General features: G+C 40.3%; 1 protein-coding gene across 3 annotated transcripts in view; it reads left to right on the forward strand.

Moving 5' to 3' along the window:
- LOC108700476 (brain-enriched guanylate kinase-associated protein) overlaps positions 1–20,052 on the forward strand; it is a 97,610-nt gene that overhangs the window by 66,454 nt on the left and 11,104 nt on the right. For all 3 annotated transcript variants that reach the window (XM_041574924.1, XM_041574925.1, XM_018233683.2), the window contains one exon: positions 3,299–3,365. In XM_041574924.1, coding sequence (XP_041430858.1) covers positions 3,299–3,365 — 67 coding nt within the window. The remainder of the gene's footprint in view (positions 1–3,298; positions 3,366–20,052) is intronic.

The following is a 20,052-nucleotide window of genomic DNA, read 5'->3' on the forward strand; positions in this document are numbered from 1 at the left end:
TTTTTCCCCATGACAGTATCCCTTTAAGTCTGAGATTCACTATGTTTCATCCCCTTGCACCTCTGCACAAGTATCTGCACACAGAATCCCCTGATCGATATTGGTTGTCAGAGGATAATGGTATATTAGACATTGTACAGAATTTACATATACAAGGACAAATGACATTGATAGTTTTCCTTCAGTAAAGTGTCTCTAGCATTTTTTCCTCATAGTTTTTACTGGCAAGAAGGACACTAATTGTATTATGTGTAAATCACTGCCATTTAAATAATCTTACTTGCAAAATTCTATAGAGCTATGCAGACTGGCAGGGACAGCTCTGAGTCATTGTCATTTGAACCCATTGAATAATTAGAGTACACAGAAAGTCATTAATGAGCTAGTAGGAGGAATGTGTGCCATAACCCTACTGGAAAAAAGTAAATTTGCTTCACTCTTGGCAATCACCAAGATATATACTGTATACGCAGAAAGGCCACAGACAGTTTTTTGTCATTTTCAATTACTGATTCACCCTGGCACTGGCAGAGTATTGGAAAAAAGAGATTAAGTAGTATTGGAGTGCTCTAGGAAAAGAAATGCTTCAGCATCTTGCAGGCAATATCCACAGATGTTCAATCTGATTCAATCTCTTATCTGATATTGGTTGAAGCCTCTACCCAACACGATTGGTTTTTAAGCTTCTGTGCTATACGATGCCTGTTTATGATTGAATTTGTAATTATATGTACTAAATGTCCAGTCTTGTTATCAAACCTGCCATGATAAAAAAAATCTATTCAACGCTGTAGCATATATTTCTAAAACAACAGTATTGACTGGAATCGGACAAGTTACAGATAAGGTTGTAGAAAAGCTGTACGTGTATTTAGGTTGTCCTCAGGAAAAATAAACACATTTGTACGATGCAGGATTGTGCCTGAAAAGTGCAAAATTAAGTCAGAAATCGGCCATTCTTTTGCACTTTGCAGGTTGCGTCCTGCATTGTGTAAGTAGCCGCAGCCCTCTGCACTGGATTGGTAGAGACCTACATGGACCTGTTTTTTTTATAACTCTTACACGAAGGGGCAAATTCATCAAGGGTCGAATTTCGAGGGGTTAAATCCCTCAAAATTCGACTGGGGAATAGAATGGAATAGAATCGAATAGGCAATTCGGGCGAATTTACGCGCTGGCGAATAGTCAAATTGGCGAATATTCGCCAGGCGAATAGGCGCTCAATCGAATATTCGCTCGAAGGATTTTCATTCAATCGAATGCCTTTTTATTCAATCAAAAACTTGGAAAACAAGCCTATGGGACTTTCCCATAGGCTTTTGAAGCAATTCGGTAGGTTTTAGGTGGCGAAGTAGGCAGTCAAAGTATTTTTAAAAGAGATAGTACTTCGACTGGGCGAATAGTCGCAGCGTTTTTGCACTCGATCCAGTACTTCGACTATCGAATGGCGAATAGTCGCAGTGTTTTTGCGCTCGATCTATTCGAATCATTCTACTCAGGCGAATTTACGCCAATTCGATAGTCGAGGAGCACAAAAAAACACTCGAAATTCGAAGTTTTTGTACTTCGAATCCTTCACTCGAGCTTGGTGAATTGGCCCCTAAGTCTGACCTGTACCCACTTTTACCATCTATGACGTGGCAATTGGGGATTGGACAATCGCCGTGTCAATCAAGAGAATCTTCCCCGATTTTCCGAATAAGAAAAACCAGGCAGGATTCCCTTGATTGAAGTTTTGACCCCGACAGCCGTTCAAAATACTGGGCAGTCCGGGTCAAAACCGGACAGGTGGCAACCCTAGATCGAGTACCCGCTGCCACCTGCAAAGTGGGCAAGTTTAATCCTGCCAAAACTTGATCACATTTCGGGTATTCCATGGGCAACCACAGTTACCCAACCCCATGCAGGACTCTAAACTATGGCAGCCTTCACTAATACAGCGCTGACTGCATTTATAGAGACCTGCAATGTTCAGGGGGAGAGTTTTCCTATAAACTGCATTCTGTGCTTTGCTATTATACAACTGAGCTGCTTTTATGTTACCAATACTTTTATTTTGCTCTCCCACCCTTTGTAATGTTGTTCCATCCATTCTTGTAAGAATTATAAATGTTCATTTTAAGATGCATTAGTAGCTTAGCACTGGGTGGAATAATGAGAAAGGTTGGACACAGGTAGAGGAAGTGAAAAGGAAGGAGCAGAGAGTGTGGAGAGAACAGCCAGGAATAAGCTGACTTCTACCCTCCAGTCTGGCATCTCTGTGCGCATTCTTCCAGTTCCACAACACTCTGCACTGGGTTATCACACCCTTGGCAATCTAATGCTATTCAGGCCAATGTCTCGCTTGCTCTCTCTATTGTACCACATTAGGGTTAGTTCACACGAGGAGATTCGGGGAGATTATGTCGCCTGGCGACTAATCACCTCGTCTTCTGTGCGACAATCTCCCCAAACTGCCTCAGCGTGTTTTCCCATAGGCTATAATGAAAAGTCGCCTGCGCTAAAGCACACGCGGAGATGCGTTTTCCATAGTTGCCCGAAGTTGCATCACGGAGGGATCTCGGCCAAAAAGTTTTTGCCTAACGAGAGTCTGGCTTGTAGGGTAGGACTCCACGAGCGATTTTGTTGCGATCCGACAAAACGCATGCGAATTGTCGCAGGCGACAAAAATAAGGTAAGAGATAGAATTGTCGCATGGTGTCGCAGCGTTGATCTGACGCAACATGATTGTCGGATCGCGACAAAATCGCTCGTGGAGTCCTACCCTTAAAGGAACCATTCTCCCCCAGGTCTGTTAATCAGCTGGATTCTGCTACATTGTTTCAGGAGTCAGAGTCAGGAATGCCAACAATGTAATCGGTCAGCCAGGCATAGCAATTATATATCCAAATACAAAAATCTATTTTAATGAATGAACATTGGAAAGTTGCTTAGATTTACATTTTCTATCATTGTACAAAGCATCTCTTTAACTATAAAACAGATGGTTCAAACACTTGGAAAATTGTCTCTTTTCCAACATGATTTTATTCATTAGCTGCCCTCTATCCTCAGCGATATATTATGTATTTTATTCTCTTTTCTAAACGAAGACTTTTTCTAACAGAAATAAAATACTTACAATTGTACTATGTCTATTTTCCCTTGGATTTGGTCATTATGACATTACGCATCTGTAAAAGAAGTACATAATGAGAAGAGGTTGGAGTAGTTAAAGAATAACATAGCTAAACAAGTAGAAAAACCAAAAATATGCCTTACAGGAAGGAAGATAACCATGCTGTGCCCTGTCTTTCAGAATACAGACCAATTACTTGTCTTTACAAAGGATAAATCAGGAGCTTGAGGAGAAATTACATAGAATGGTAAGTTTTTATATTTCAAGTTTTTTTGGTTTATTTACAGGCTGAAATACATCAATCCACACGGATTTTATTCAGCAAAAATTTACAGCGCTGCAGTTTCCATTGTTGTCATTGTTTTTCTTTGTTTACATTTCTCTTGATGACTAAAGGGGAAAAGGGATAAAAATTAAATAATGTAGTTTAGTCAACGGAAGAATTAAGGCTCATAAAAGAAACATGATTTGAGGGGGGTTTACATCACCCCAAAAATGCATTGAAGTAGAAAAATATTAAACATCATTGCACATCTGTGTTAAAGGGACTCTCCTTTCAACTGCATTTTTGCAGTACACTATTGTAAGCTACTTTACTATATACACTGACTACAAATGATTTTAAAGTTATTTTTATTAGGTTGTGGAATGCCCTGCCGGATGATGTTAAAGCCTTCAAAGGGGTTGTTCACCTTTACATAAAATTTTAGTATGATGTAGGGAGTGATATTCTGAGACAATTTGCAGTTGGCTTTCATTTTTTTATTATTTGTGGTTTTTGAGTTATTTAGCAATTTCAGCAATCTGGTTGCTGGGGTCTAAATTACCCTAGCAACCATGCACTGATTTCAATAAGAGACTGTAATATGAATGGGAGAGGCCTGAATAGAAAGATGAGTAATAAACTCGAGCAATAACAATACATTTGTAGCCTTGAAGAGCATTTGTTTTTTTAGACGGGGTCAGCGACCCCCATTTGAAAGCTGGGAAGGTCAAATAACTAAAAAAAGTAAAACATAAATAATGAAGACCAATTGCAAAATTGCTAAGAATTCTATAACATACTAAAAGTTACTTCAAAGGATAACCACCCTTTTAAGAGTGGCTTAGATGATTTCTTGGACAAGCATAATATCCAAAGCTAAAGTAATCTAAAGTGATCCCAGAGCAATCTATCGACCCAATGCAGTTACACCAAAAGAACAGGGGGCACACATCACTCTCGCACACCAAACCCTGGACATGATACAAACAGATATAGAAAATTCAGTTTTGACACATTGGCTGCAGTTGCGTCAGGCTCATCTCTTTCCGGCAACCACATTTTTGCTGAATCGTAGGGAGAAATGTAACTGAAACACAGAACCGTATTTGCTCCTTTCTGAACAAATGTTTATCTAGTATCTCATCAGCCCAAGAGTGGTGGATTCATAGAACTTGCAATAGGATAACCAGTGTTGTTGTGGTCACAAGGGGACATTGCACTTGACACAATGGTGCCTGATACGTCAACATTAATGAAGTTGCACTTGGACTTTACCATTAACCAAACACATTCACACTGAAGGTTTTCCTAGTCCGTTTGACTGTGGTTCCAGATTCTGTAAATGCAAATGTGCTGTGCCTATTGGTGTAGAGCGCATATAAAGCTTTCCACATTCTACATACATTGCAATATAGTATTATTTGGTCTTTTGGTGACCACTCTGTGGATGCATAGCACTTTACTATGGCTACTTTCTTCTATGTGCTTTTTGTCTTGTTGTCTTCTTTATATTTGTATTTCTGTTATGCATCTACTACATGTTTCTTTTGTGCACAATTTCCACTGCGTAGCTGTTCACTAGTTACATGATGGCTATTGGTTCAATAGCTTTGGTGAATGGGGCTTAATTTTGTTTCCTTTTTTGGAACTATAGCTGTAAATCTGAGCTGAAACATTGGTCCTGTCTACACACTAATGCATAAAGTTTTTCCCCCCAATATATACTTATATTAAGAACCCAGACTGTATTTCTACGTACATGCCTTCTCTCTCTAGCAGTTGTGTTCAGAATAATAGAAGTCCGGCATCACTAACCCGATCAATCACTGTTTTTGGTAGAAATTATACTTCTACATGGCAAATAATTTACTAGTAGGTGTAGTAGAGTCATGGAAAGCCAACAGACCCAACAGTCATGACATGTATGCTGCTGATTCTGTGTAATTAAATCATTAATTATGTGCCGGTGGCACAAGCATCATGATATGGGGATGTTTCTCATACTATGGTGTTGGGCTTGATCACATACCAGGGATCATGGATCAATTTCAGTACATCAAATACCTGAAGAGGTCATGTTGCCTTATGCTGAAGAGGAAATACCCTTGAAATGGGGGTTTCAACAAGATAATGATCCCAAACACACCAGTAAACAAGCAATATCTTGGTTCCAGACCAACAAGATTGATGTTATGGAGTGACCAGCCCAATCCCTAGACCTTAATCCAATAAAAAACTTGTGGGGTGACATCAAAAATGCTGTTTGTGAGACAAAACCAAGAAATGCAGAAGAATTGTGGAATGTAACAGGTGCCAGAAGTTGGTGGACTCCATACAACACAGATGTGCAGCAGTTCTCAGAAACACTCGTTATACAACTAAATATTAGTTCAGTGTTTCAAAGGAAAGCAAAATCTTGAAACATTTTTCAGTTTATACAGTGAATGTTTGAGTTTATAAAGAAGAATTCAGACACTGCTATTTTTTGGAACAGCCTAATATTTCCCTTTTCTTCACTTTCTGTAAAGGAGAAACACAAATTTGATACATTTTCTTTGTTTTGATTTGGAATAGAATGTGCAGTGTTCCCAATGCATTTGCCTGTATGGAAATAAAAGCTATTATAAGGATTTTCATCTTTATTCACTTTTTAAACACCGTGCTATTATTCTGAACACAACTGAATATAGTAATGTGGTACTGTGTGTTTCCCCACATGCGTGATTGTCACATTGTAAAGAAGTGGCCATACATTCCCTTCTATAACATACTGTAACTGCCAGTCCTGTTGTGCTATGTAATGAATGTTGTTTTTGCAATCAGTATCCGTAATAAGGCAATCAATCCTGTTCACGCCCACCATGTTCCAGATTGCTCACGCTAGGCTCTGCAGTGGTAATAAACTAGTAGTCAGCCCAGTAGTAGTAGGAGGGAAAGGGTCGATTGTCAGTGCTACAAATAAAAAAATCTAGCTTTGTATTACTGTGACATACACATTGTCTCACCAGGGTATGTTTAAGGGCAACAGCTTTGTTGACAAGAAAGGTGGATGCAGATTAAATATAAAGAATTAAGTAAAAATAATTCTTACACCAAGCCTGCTGTGCTAAACTGTAGTTTTGAATAGAACATAGACCTATGTATATTACCCATATTTTTAGGCTGAGATGAGCATTTAACAGAGGTTCTTAGTAAAAATAAATAAATAAATAAAAAAAAAGCAGCTAGAAACATTGTTAGTGGCCATACTGTGGGTTTTGTCTACGCAAGGCATTCTGTTTTTATGAAGAATTGTATTCTCGGGAAATGACGGTTAATGCTTTCTTTGACAATGTGGGTCTCAGGAGATGCACCACACTTGACTTCAAATCTAGGGCTTCATTTGTGTTTTCCAGAAATAAGGGCTTCGAAAATGATGATGGAAACAGAAATATCATGCCTTTTGAATTCTTAGCCATTATCACGAGAAACAAAGTCAGGGTTTTTAACAAAGAGCTGTATGAAACGTTCCGTAGCAAACAAAAAGCAAACAAACCTAATGGCTTTACAAGGAAGTGTGCTGTGGGGCTATATAGTATATTATAGAAAATGATAATGTTTCTCCAGCATTAATGGTTCTCTCTGTGTATCAGTATTATAGTCATTGTTCTCCTTAGTCATTTACGAATAAAAGGCATGTGGGAAGTATTTTTATTATATAATAACCTGCGAGCTTAAATTCCCAGTAAAATTAGTGTTAATACTATATATCTTAATTAATGTTGCTGCTGTATGGATTTCCTTCGACAGCAGCTCTGTACATACAAGCCTCACTTGTTTTCCCTGCTATACATGTAGTATGATCTCATCTATAAACATATTCATTTTTTTTTATTTTTTTTATACAACTTTGTTTTTCCTTAAGGGTAAGGGCACACATGAAGATTCAGGGAGATTTAGTCGCCGGCGATATATCGCCTCTTCTTTGGGGCGAGTAATCTCCCTGAACTTGGTGGGGGCGGGCCCTGGTGTGAGCCGTGCAGACGGGCCCGCCCCCACCCTCGTGTGCGCGATTATACTGTGCCGCTGCAGCCGACTCCAGCCGGCTGCAGCGCGCACGATCTTCCGGGGGGGCCCTGCGGGTGTGCGGGCCCTGGCCCATTTGCACCCCCTGCTCCCCCGGTAGTTACGTCCCTGTCGCCGACGGGATGGCACTAGGAGCACTTCGTTTTCCAAAGTTGCCTCACGAAGAAACTTCGGGCAACTTCGGAAAACGAAGCACTGAAAGTCACATCCTCCAGGCAATTTAGATTCTAGCCGGCGGGAGGCAGTTCGTAGAGATTAGTTGCCCCAAAGTAGAGTTGATTTATCTCCTAGGCGACTAAATATCCCCGAATCTTCACGTGTGCCCTTACCCTTAGACGCCTGTTTTATACATCAGCCAACACACTCCTGTCAACTTCCACACCTCCTGTTGCTCCCAGCCCTACTCAGTCCTCCAATACAGCTGGCCTCCCTTCTCCTCAAGCTCATCCCACTGTAGCCCTGGTCATGGCTAATAGCAATGTTTAATTGTACTGTCCAGGTTTAGTTCGACATGTCTGAAGTTGGGGCTGATGTTTTCTTTACTGACCAGCACATCAGATCTTCTAAACTTCAATCTGTGTTCAAGCAAAATGGTAGGGTATAACCAGTGTAGGCTAATATTAGAGCAAACACAATGCACTATTTTCAAGCCAAGGTAACACAGGATCTAAGTGCTGATAAGTCTACAAAGGTATGAGAAAATATAACATCATCATCCAACAGTCTAACAGTTTTATCTCCTACACACGCTCCATAAATCCCCGCTCTCATCTGTTTTTTTTTTAACCAGCAATATAGGCTCTGTCTCCCTCATCCAACACTTCCTGGAGCAGTTTTTACTTCCAAGTATAGGGCTGAAAGGTTTTCCAATACCGCTCACTGTTGAGGGAGTGTTTTCCATAGTATTTGGGTAATGACCCAGGTGAACCCATAATCTTTCCTTTGTTTGGCAGCACTGTCTGCAGAAGTTGTCTTGCTAGTTCATGTCCACATGGAGAAGCCCCAACTACTATAGCAATGCAATCTCTTTTGATGTCTGTGACCCCAACTGTTGGTTCCCTTATTAGTTGAGCCTCACTCCCCCAGGAGGCAGTGCATGCACCTTTCCATTGGTTGGAAAACACACTGTTGGAAGGCCTAAGTTTATAATCTACACCAGCACATGACCCTTCTGGACATGTGTCACTGACCGAGCCACTAACTAGTACTCTTGACCTACACTGTCACTATCACAGGCAACTCTACTTGCATCTACTACAGCCAAAATTGTCACAGTCTAGGCTTCATTGGTTTCCCTGCAAGAAACTTAATAGAACAATAAAATCAAAGCACAGGAACATTAGAATAAATAATAGTTGAACAACATTAAACATTAACACTATGGGTAATATCTGAGTATACAGTGTTGGACTCACCATGGTTACAGGTGTTAGTAGGCCTCCTGCTTCCAAAAATGTGGCCAATTTTATGGCCAAAATGTTTCCTGTTGTGGCTACAGTGCATAAACTCACATATTCATGGTCTAAGTATCAATAGGTTTAGATGGATTAGAATGACTTTATAAACCAAAGTAGCAATGTGCACAGCATCCTAATATGCCAGTTTTGCAATGTAATGTGTGCAATTTTGGTTCAAGGGAAGATATTGAAATATTAGCAGGAGGGCTGTAGAGAAACTTTGTCTGGATACATGTATATGTGAAATACTTCAGTGTGTGTGCACCCAGATGTTGAGCTGCAGAAAACTGGTAGTTTCATAAATATATGCTGCTGCTACAGAAAGGTCAACAGACTAGACTTTTCTATTCCTATTGCTAAACCAGGTTTGTTAATTATATAGTGAATAAAGTACCCCCTCTTGTAAAATAGAAGGATATTATCAGTTACCGAGGAGTTTCATGACCATATAAAAACATGAGGCCGAAGGCTGAGTGTTTCGATACAGGTCATGGAACTCCAAGGTAACTTCTAATATCCTCATATTTTGCAACTGGGGGTACTTTATTATAATACACAAGTTTCGGTGAGTCATGTGACAGAAATGACATCAGAACTCACCATTTATAAGGATATAATTTACAAGATATTCATGGCTTTAGTGTTTTATAATACTATTATTATATATTAAATGATATATTAAATGATAGTACATTCTTAGGCTGAAAAGCACCAATACTTGTGCTTCCAGTTAGTTTTCATGCAAGTCACCCTGTGCCATAAACATTTAGGTCCCTGGCTCTTTAAAACAGTCGGTTTTGCCATAGCTACTAATGGTCTGTCTGTTTTAGGGTTGATCCCTCACGTCTTTAAATTGATGAAGCCAGTGGCATAACTAGATGTTATTGGGCCCCTCAGCAAATTAATTTTAGGGCCCCCCAAATATGCAGAGGTTGTCCTGTTTTACCAATTTAATTAGGGTCTCAGGGGCCCCCTATACTTCTTGGGCCCCCCTGCAGCCACAGGGTCTGCTTCCTCTGTAGATACACCCCTGGATGAGTCTTATAGTTTACACATTCTTTTAGTGAAAAGAAAGCATAACCCTTCAAACCTGTCTCTTACAGAGGCTTTTACAGGATATAAAAAGTCTCGACTCTGCTTTTGCCATTGTGATACCTCTAAAATACAAATAAAATCCGTGCCTAGGAAAGCTTTGTGCATTACAGAACTGTATAAAAACACAGAAATCTCATCCCACTGACATCAATTCCTTTTATTTAAAAGGTAAAAAGGAATGTGCGAGTCCATAAATTAGAATTGTGGAGACAAACAAATAATAATGCACTCGCTATAGCTAGCCCAAAGCACCGGGGAGCCAGCCCTTATTCCTAGGAGTCGTGTAAACTGCTGAATGTGCCCCAGGTAATCCGGTAAAGACTGACTGCCAAGTCAGAGGCAGAGAAGCTTGCAGGAAAGTATATTCCCTGTAGTGTTAATATGGCTGAGATTCTGCTGTCTGCCTTGTATGAGCAAGGGAAGCCTTGATGCAAACACAGCCTTTTTGCTGACTTTAAAATGCATTTTCTATAAAAACCATGGCAAACTGCATATCTGCGCAGATCGGTGACATGTCCCTGTTCTTTACAGAAATCTATTTATAACAGACATAGCCACTGATTTATTCTTATAGGGTAGCATTCAGTATACCCCCCACCCCAAAGAAAATATGAGTAGTAGGAGGAAAGAGTTTGAAAGCCTTAGGATAAGCCCTTGTTTTATTCCTTTACACACCCCTTAATCACAGCAATTCCAGGTACGTCTTTGTCTAGGCTGAAAACAGTATAAAGGCTACAAACAGCACGCACATTTCTATAGTTCTATGTTATTCACAAAAAAATTATAAGCGACTTTCCAATTTGAATTTATTAAAAATCGTTAGTGCTTTAAAAATGATTTATTAATGTAATTGCAACTGAAAGCAGCATTTGCTTAACTCCTGGTTGTTACTTTTTAAACTGTTGCAAAAGGCAGTCTCCTCCAGCAAGACAGGTCTGTTAATCCGTTGGTTTATGTTACATTATTTCAAAAAGCTAAAGCCAACAGGCCAGAAAATAGAAAGGGACAAACACTGCTTTCAGTAGCAATACATTTACAAATAACATATATTAATTACATATACAAATAACATTAAAAAAAACATAGAAAATATGTAATGAATGTATATTGCAAAGTTGCTTCGAATAATGTTTTCTTTTATTAGGCAAAAACAATTATTTTTTGGGTTGACATGCCCTTTAATGCCATATCGTTGCACCTTCTGTACCTCTGCATTGAGAATGCTGTGTCCTTACTCCCTGTGTTCCTCCACCTAAAGTTTGGAATGAGGTGTGAGACTACTAAACACTTAGGGGCAGATTTACTATGGGTCGAATATCGAGGGTTAATTAACCCTCGATATTCGACTGGGAACTAAAATCGTTCGACTTCGAATATCGAAGTCGAACGATTTAGCGCAAATCCTGCGATCGATCGATCGAAGGATTATTCATTCGATCGAACGAACGAACGATTAAATCCTTCGAATCGAACGATTCGAAGGATTTTAATACAACGATCGAAGGAATATCCTTCGATCAAAAAAATCTCAGGCAAGCCTATGGGGACCTTCCCCATAGGCTAACATTGACTTCGGTAGCTTTTAGCTGCCGAAGTAGGGGGTCGAAGTTTTTCTTAAAGAGACAGTACTTCGACTATCGGATGGTCGAATAGTCGAACGATTTTTAGTTCGAATCGTTCGATTCGAAGTCGAAGTAGTAGTCGAAGGTCGAAGTAGCCCATTCGATGGTCGAAGTAGCCCAAAAAACACTTCGAAATTCGAAGTTTTTTAAATTCGAATCCTTCACTCGAGCTTTGTAAATGTGCCCCATAAAGATCTGTACATTTATGTGTTTGAGACTTTTATTCTAAATAATGTAGCAGATGTGCTACTGACTACTGCAGATGGGTTTTATGAAAGAAATTCAGAGCAATCAAGTGGCATACTTGTTATAGTTGTGCCAAGAACAATCCTTCTTTACGCTCACTGTCTAAAAATGGCAGCTTGAAGCGCTGAACACTTGTGTGCATAGTATTCCTAATAATAAGGATGTTGAACCAAGGCATGCATTAAAGAAGCAGAAAGGGCAGAAAAACATCTACAGATCTTAATTGGATGATAAGTCCTCTTTCCTTATATGGGTGGAACAGCTGTGCAATGACAACTGCTGTCACAACAAAGGCAGGGAGCTTGGTGAGACCTTAAATCCAACCAACACACAGATTTTAGCAAAAAAAAAACAATTCAAGTGAACACTGTGTTCCGGATGGAAACTGGTTGAAAGGAACTGTTCTCTGTTACATATCACAGCTTCACAAAGACAGAATAATGAATCTGATCCAGGCAAAAAAGAATTCCTCTAAAAACACAAGTACACTTTATGGAGAGAGAATTTTTTTTCATTACCTAGAACACTGCTGTCTAACTAGCGGCACGTTGGCCGCATCCAGCCTACAAATCCTCCTTTTTGTGGCTAGGGATGTAGCGAACCTCCGATTTGGTGTTCGCGAACGCCGTTCGCGAACACCGGCAAAAAATGCGAACGTTCGCGAACAGTTCGCGAACTTCGAACACCCGCTAAAATCGTTCGATTCGAACGATCGAAGGATTTTAATCATTCGATCGAAGGATTTTCATTCGAATCGAACGATCGAAGCCATTCGATCGAATGCTTTTCATTCGATCGAATGCTTACAATCGTTCGAACGAATGGAAATTGTTCGATTTTTGCGGTCGAAGGAATTCGAATGGTCGAACGACTTGTATTCGAATCGAACGCGAACTCAAAATGCGAACGTTCCCAAACGTTCGCGAACATTCGGCGGACGCGAACGGTCGAAGTTTGCGCGAACTAGTTCGCAGCAGAACAGTTCGCTACATCCCTATTTGTGGCCCCACACATGAAAGTCTGCCTGCTGTGACTGCTTCCCTCGTGTAAGCTTTAAAAGGTATCAGTACTGCATTATGTAAATTTCAAATTCAAACTCCTGCATTCACACCTGTAACACCTCTATTGTTCACACCCACAAAGCCCTGTACTATTCACAAACCCAGACTCAGTTGCCTACATGTTCACACCTCAGAACAAACTGCTGGAGGGTCACCAGTTTTGTGTCACTGTATGTAGCACAGTATGAACTATTCATCTTAGATTGATCCTGATTGGTTTCCCCTGGTCTCCTGCTCTATTCTGCCTGCATTATGCTCCCTGTATGTGTGCCACACTCTGCCTGCCCTATGCTCCCTGTGTGTGCCATGAGGTGCCTGCCCTATGCTCCCTGTGTGTGTGTGTGTGTGCCATACTCTGCTTGCCTTATGCTCCCAGTGTGCGCCATACTCTGCCTGCCCTATGCTCCCAGTGTGTGCCATACTCTGCCTGTCCTATGCTCTCATATGTGTGATGTACTCTGCATGCCATGTGCTGCCTGTGTGTGCCATACTCTGCCTGCCCTATGCCCCCTATGTGTGCCATACTCTGCCTGCCCTATGCTCCCTGTGTGTGCCATGCTGTGCCTGCCTTATGCTCCCTGTGTGTGCCATACTATGTCTGCCCTATGCTCCCTGTGTGTGTCATACTCTGCCTGCCCTATGCTCCCTGTGTGTGCCATACTCTGCCTGCCCTATGCTCCCTGTGTGTGCCATACTATGTCTGCCCTATGCTCCCTGTGTGTGTCATACTCTGCCTGCCCTATGCTCCCTGTGTGTGCCATACTCTGCCTGTCCTATGCTCTCATATGTGTGATGTACTCTGCATGCCATGTGCTGCCTGTGTGTGCCATACTCTGCCTGCCCTATGCCCCCTATGTGTGCCATACTCTGCCTGCCCTATGCTCCCTGTGTGTGCCATGCTGTGCCTGCCTTATGCTCCCTGTGTGTGCCATACTATGTCTGCCCTATGCTCCCTGTGTGTGTCATACTCTGCCTGCCCTATGCTCCCTGTGTGTGTCATACTCTGCCTGCCCAATGCTCCCTGTGTGTGTGCCCTAGTGTGACTGTGGGATGTGAGCATGGTAAGGTTTGTTCTGGGGATTATCATTTTGAAACTGTTGTTAGGGGCCCCTAAGGTGTATAATCATGTGCTGGGGGTGCTGTGTTATCCACAGGGGAGGAGGTGGCATCTGGTTTTAAGGGTATGTTTTAATATGACTTACATTTTTCACATATGAGTGATATATATGCAGTGAGCACCACTAATGGTGTGCTACCACCATTAATGTGGATATAGTCTTAAACAAAGTAGATGAAGAATCAACAGCTGTAAGGCAATATTAACAAACTGCATGTGTTTCATTTCATTCAACAACTGAAATGTTGTGGAAAGACATAGTGAGCAGTTCATGTGAGGAAACCCACCAACATCCAAGAGCTGAAGCTGTTTTGTATGAAGCAATGGGCTAAAATGCCTCAGAGTTGATGTGCAGGACTGATCAACAGCTGCCGCAAATGTTTAGTTGCAGTTATTGCTGCACAAGGGGGTCACACCAAATACTGAGAGCATGATTCATGATTACTTACTGGATCTTTTTTTTTCAATAAATACATCACCAAATATTATCATTTTTGTTTAATTTTTTTAACTGGGTTTTCTTCATCCACTTTTAGGACTTGTTTGAAAATCAGATGATATTTTAGGTCACATTCATGTAAAAATATAGACATTTTTAAAGGGTTCACAAACTTTCACACAGCACTTTATTAAAAGGCATGAGTGTTACACCTACGTCGTTTGCCTCAAATGTGGGTTTGGGAATAATATTGGCCAGGGATTGTTCAACTACTTTTGCTCAAAACTTTTCTTTTGAGGATGGTGAATTGGAAAGGCCAGATAAATCTGTAAAAGAACTCATTCTAAAATCTAACCAAAATTAAAGGCTTCCAAATGAGTGTAGTAGTTGAAGGGAGGGGAAACAGTAAGAATCAACTTAATTTTCTTTGTTTTTAGTATATAGACACCTGTAACAGACACATATTTTTCTGTATTTTACTATATACATAGGATGATGGACTACAGAAATGACTTTCCAAGTTCAGGTGTGTTCTGCAAAATATTTAAATTTTTCATTTCCCCAAGACATAAAGGTTGTGCCCACTTACTACTCCCATTAGACATACAAAGCCAGTTATCTACAAATTGGTTGAAGTCACACTTTACACCACAGTCACACCCACTGCAGGGCACATTACAAGATGCAAAGCTCGGGATGTTAGCTTGTACATTATAGCCATAGGAATTAGGAGTTGGAGGCATGATAACAGGTGAATTTGCAGCAGTGCTCTACCCTCAGAGAAAATGAAAAAGGTGGCACTCTGGATAAATGGATGGTGATTAATTGTAACAGATCATATTACCTGATGCGTTTCTGAAGCAACTCCCTAAATCATAGGCCTATGATTAAAGGAGAATTCAACCCTCTTTTTACCTCACTAGTTTTGTCCTCCACATCTAAAGCCAGCTTCGTGGCATGGCAAATGACCCTGTCTGACCCCAAAATACCTCTGCGTTTGCATTGTATCCACTCCGGCACAGGCTGATTTTGAAAAACGATGCTGTAACATAGACTCAGTAAAGGTAAGTGCCAGCCTGAGTAAGCATTTCAGCTGGGGCCCTCAATCCCAATTCATACTTGTGTATTACTTAGAAAATGTGAGTAGGGTTGAATTCTCCTTTAAGGGAGTTGCTCTCGAAACGCATCAGGTGATGTGATCTGTAAATGAACCACCATCCTTTTATCCAGAGTGCCGCCTTTTTCATTTTCTCTGAGCATGTCTAATTACAGTGGGAACACCGGTGGCGGAGCACTCGGGATATTAAATGGAGCTGCATTAAATATAACAGATTAATGGTGAATTTAGAGCGGCCTAATTTCTTTGTGACTTTGAGGGGCACATTTACTTAGCTCGAGTGAAGGATAAGAAGGAAAAAAACTTTGAATTTCTAAGTTTTTTTTGGCTACTTCGACCATCGAATTGGCTACTTCGACCACGACTTTGACTTCGAATGGAGCGTTTCGAACTAAAAATCGTTCGACTATTCGACCATTCGATAGTCGAAGTACTGTCTCTTTAAAAAAAACTTCGACCACCTACTTCACCACCTAAAACCTACCGAGCACCAATGTTAGCCTATGGGGAAGGTCTCCATAGGCTTTATAACCAATTTGTGATCGAAGGAAAATCGTTCGATGAATTAAAATCCTTCGAATCGTTCGATTCAAAGGATTTAATCGATTTTTCCTTCGATCGTTCGGTCGAACGAATTACGGTAAATCCTTCGATTTCGATATTCAAAGGATTTAACTTCGATTGTCGAATATCGAGGGTTAATTAACCCTCGATTTTCGACCCATAGTAAATGTGCCCCTGAGTGTTAGTACTCTACCCTAATCCTAATTTGAGCATTACTTACTAAATATCTGTACCTTATAGTTTATGTTCCTAGATGAGGGAATGTGAATTGTTGGTTGCTATGCAACTGTAATTGTGGGAGATGCTGGCTAGATTGATAGGGTAGGTGGAAAAAATAGGATTATACACATTTGGCACAAATACTTGATTTAGAATCATAACAAAGCAATATACTGTATGTGCAGTGGGTTTTGTTGTTGTGACCGGCTGCATGTACTATTTAACCCTGAAGCAGAATACAAGGGATTCGTATACTCGCAACTCTAGCTGAGCAGGCTACATGTGTGATACTTGAGTCCTAATAACTGTGTAACCATAGCAAACCATGGGTGACTACGTATAGTCAATCAGGATTCCCTTTCATCTACAAGGATGCTTTAATGGGCAAAAGGAAATGTTCAGGCTCCCCCTGCTGTTCATAAGTATGATTGTTTCCCTGCAGAGCAGTTAGGGACTGTCTGACAATTCCTATCCACAGCAGTAAATGAAGGGAGAAATTCACTGCATACAGTAAAAGTATATAGGAGATAGGTTTCTTTTTCATTAAAGAAAGTAAAAATGGGATTTTATTTTTTTGCCTTTACATGCCATTTAAGAACAAACCTACAAACCCTATCTCTTATGGAACCCGGGGACTGCCTGTACTCAAGTGTTCGGATTCACAAACAATATAATGATATTGTTGAGAAGTTGTCAGAACTGTATAAATACAAAGATTTTGTTGGATACTATGTATCTTATTTAGTGTTTTGTAAATATACTAAAATTAAATTGTGTAAGGTTTTAATATGCCCAGAAGCAGCATTCCACTTGGGCTGTAAGCTGGCTGATAATTTGTTCTAAATAGAGCAAACATAATATATTGCCATTGTGCAGCATGCTGCTTCGCACATCCAATATAATTGACAGAAACATTTTGTGCTATGGGCTACACCCCACTGGAAAAAAACGTCTGCAGCCCTGAAGCTGCATCTAAAACTCACGCAAAATGACATTCTCCGTGAGGCTGTGCACTAGAAACTGAGACTGTAGCAGGAAAGATACAGCTGGCTAAAACTTTCTAGCAAGAATAATGGGAGTTAAAGTATTTGAAAATCAGCAAATGATATTAAAAAAAGCACATTAAGGGTCAGATTTACTAAGGTTCGGATGTTAAATTCGAATTTTCAAATTTGTTTTGGTCAAAATTCACAATTTCGAATTTAAAAGCACTAACTCGAATTTGAATTAGATTGTGAGATTTATCACAACTCGACCCTGGAAACAATTCCAGTTCGAATATTCATCAGTGATCATCACCTAAAACCTGCCAAGGTCATGTAGAAGTTAATGGCAGAGGTCCCTTGAATTATTTGTTAATAGTATTGATGAGCCAAAGTTCTGGCAAGTTTTGCTGCGAAAATGACACCGCATAGACTCCAATGGGAGAAAAAAAATTTGCACGTCAAAAAAACATAAAAAAAAATTTCCAAAGGAAAACTCGATTTGAATTTGATTCAAGTTTTTGGGCCGGGACTATTCGATTGAATTTTAGACGTTCTAATTTTTTCATAAATAACATACCATTTGAATTGTAAATAATTTATTCGAGTTTTAAAAAATTCACATTACTCTAAAATTCGACCTTTGATAAATAGCCCCCTAAATATCTTTGGCTTTTAGTGTATTCGTATTCGGTTACATCCAACCTCACTGTGTGTACGTCTATGGACTGCATTCTTCCATTGCCCCAACTTTACCGATCCTTTTTTATTGGCCCATTCTCTTGGTATTTGGGACAAAAATAAGTATCCTGCTAAACTTTTCTCGCAGACTGTTCCTGCAGCACCAATTCTTGGCAACCCCTCCCCATCTTACAAGATCTATTCCTATTTCTCACTTCAAACATAAATTAAACTCACTTCATAATCAAACATAAAATTGATTATGTTCAACAGTAAAGCTAACTAGCATACTTTTAGATAATCATGAAAAATTGATTACAAATTTCGAAATGTTTGCGACTAATTGCCTCTTCTACTAGGTGACAATCCCCCCGAACTGCCTCCGCGTGTCTTCCCATCCACTATAATGGTGTGTCCTCCCTCATGAGGAAACTTCGGGCGACTTTGGAAAACGATGCGCCGCGTGTGCTCTATCGCAGACGACTTTTCATTATAGTGGATGGGAAGACACACGGAGGTAGTGGCGATTAGTTGCCAGGCGACAAAATCTCCCTGAATCTCCTTGTGTGAACTAACCCTAAATCTTTATTGTCCTTAATCCTCTGAGATTGTTTATTTTAGGACCTCCAAGGTATAATGTAGTTTTGCAGAAAACTTCCTTTACTTTGGATTTTTGATGAGAGACCATGTTTACTTTTCTTCTACGGTTTACCACTTTAAGGTTAGGTAACCGTTGCTTTTGTTTCCTACTTTTCCTTTCCTCCCTTTCTAAAAGGAGAACTCAACCCCCCAATTAAGAAAAGCCCCTACCTACTAACCTAGATAGCCCCCCGTGCTCCCCTCCCACATACCTCAATAGCCCTGAAAATGTCCCTAAAATATTTCTCACCTATGTAAGAGCAGTGAAGCTTGTGGACACCATATTCTGTATCGCCGATCATCTCCAATAGAGCTCCATAATGGCGCATGCGCAGTTGGAGCATTCTTCTTGTTCGTACCGACTGCGCATGCGCCAAAAATTGCCGAAGAGGACCCGAAGAAATCCGAAGATCTGGAAGATGCCACCCACAAGCTCTGCTGCGCTTACTCTACACTGATAGGTGAGAAATATTTTAGGGACATTTTCAGGGCTGTTGAAGTATGAGGGGGGAAGCAGGGAGAGGGGACTATCTAGGTTAGTAGGACGGGGTTAATTGGGGGGTTGAGTTCTCCTTTAAATGGTAGTTTTTTACATCAAAAATGCAAACTTTATTTTGATGTTCATTCTGTACAACTCAGAAACGTTAATAAAACTATTGAAAATTAAACACAAAATAAGTAAACTAACTGGGGAATCACAGCAGATCTTATGGGGAAAGTAAGTATAATCATCATCAGTGAATGTTTTTAGGGAATCCAGGTTTCGGTTCAGGATTCACCTTTTTAGCAGGATTCGGATTTGCCTAAATCCTTCTGCCCAGCCAAACCGAATTCAAATTTGCCTATGCAAATTAGGGAGGGGAGGGAAATTGCCTGACTTTTTGTCGCAAAACAGGGAAAATGTTTTCCCCTTCCCGCCCATAATTTGCATATGCAAATTAGGATTTGCATCCGGTACTCGGCTGAATCTTTCACGAAGGATTTAGGGGTTCGGCCAAATCCAAAATAGTGGATTCGGTGCATTCCTAATGTTTTTTATTAACAAATATTTTATTAGGCAGGATTAATGCAAGCCAAGACTCCCATGTTGGTCTGATATGAATAACAGAACTTTTCCTTTTGAATGCACATTTGCTGAAAAAGAGAAAAAGTACTTTTGAGTTTATCTACTGATTATTCCTAGACCAGTGGTTTTTGGACTTTTTTTGGTTTAAGCCTGACTTTAAGGGGCAGATTCATTAAGGGTCGTATTTCGAAGTTAAAAATACTTCGAAATTCGACCCTCGAATTGAAATCCTTCGACTTCGAATATCGAAGTCGAAGGATTTAGCGCTAATCCTGCGATCGATCGATCGAAGGATTTT

This window comes from Xenopus laevis, chromosome 8S (assembly GCF_017654675.1).
Source record: "Xenopus laevis strain J_2021 chromosome 8S, Xenopus_laevis_v10.1, whole genome shotgun sequence".
NCBI classification, from domain to species: Eukaryota; Metazoa; Chordata; class Amphibia; order Anura; family Pipidae; genus Xenopus; species Xenopus laevis.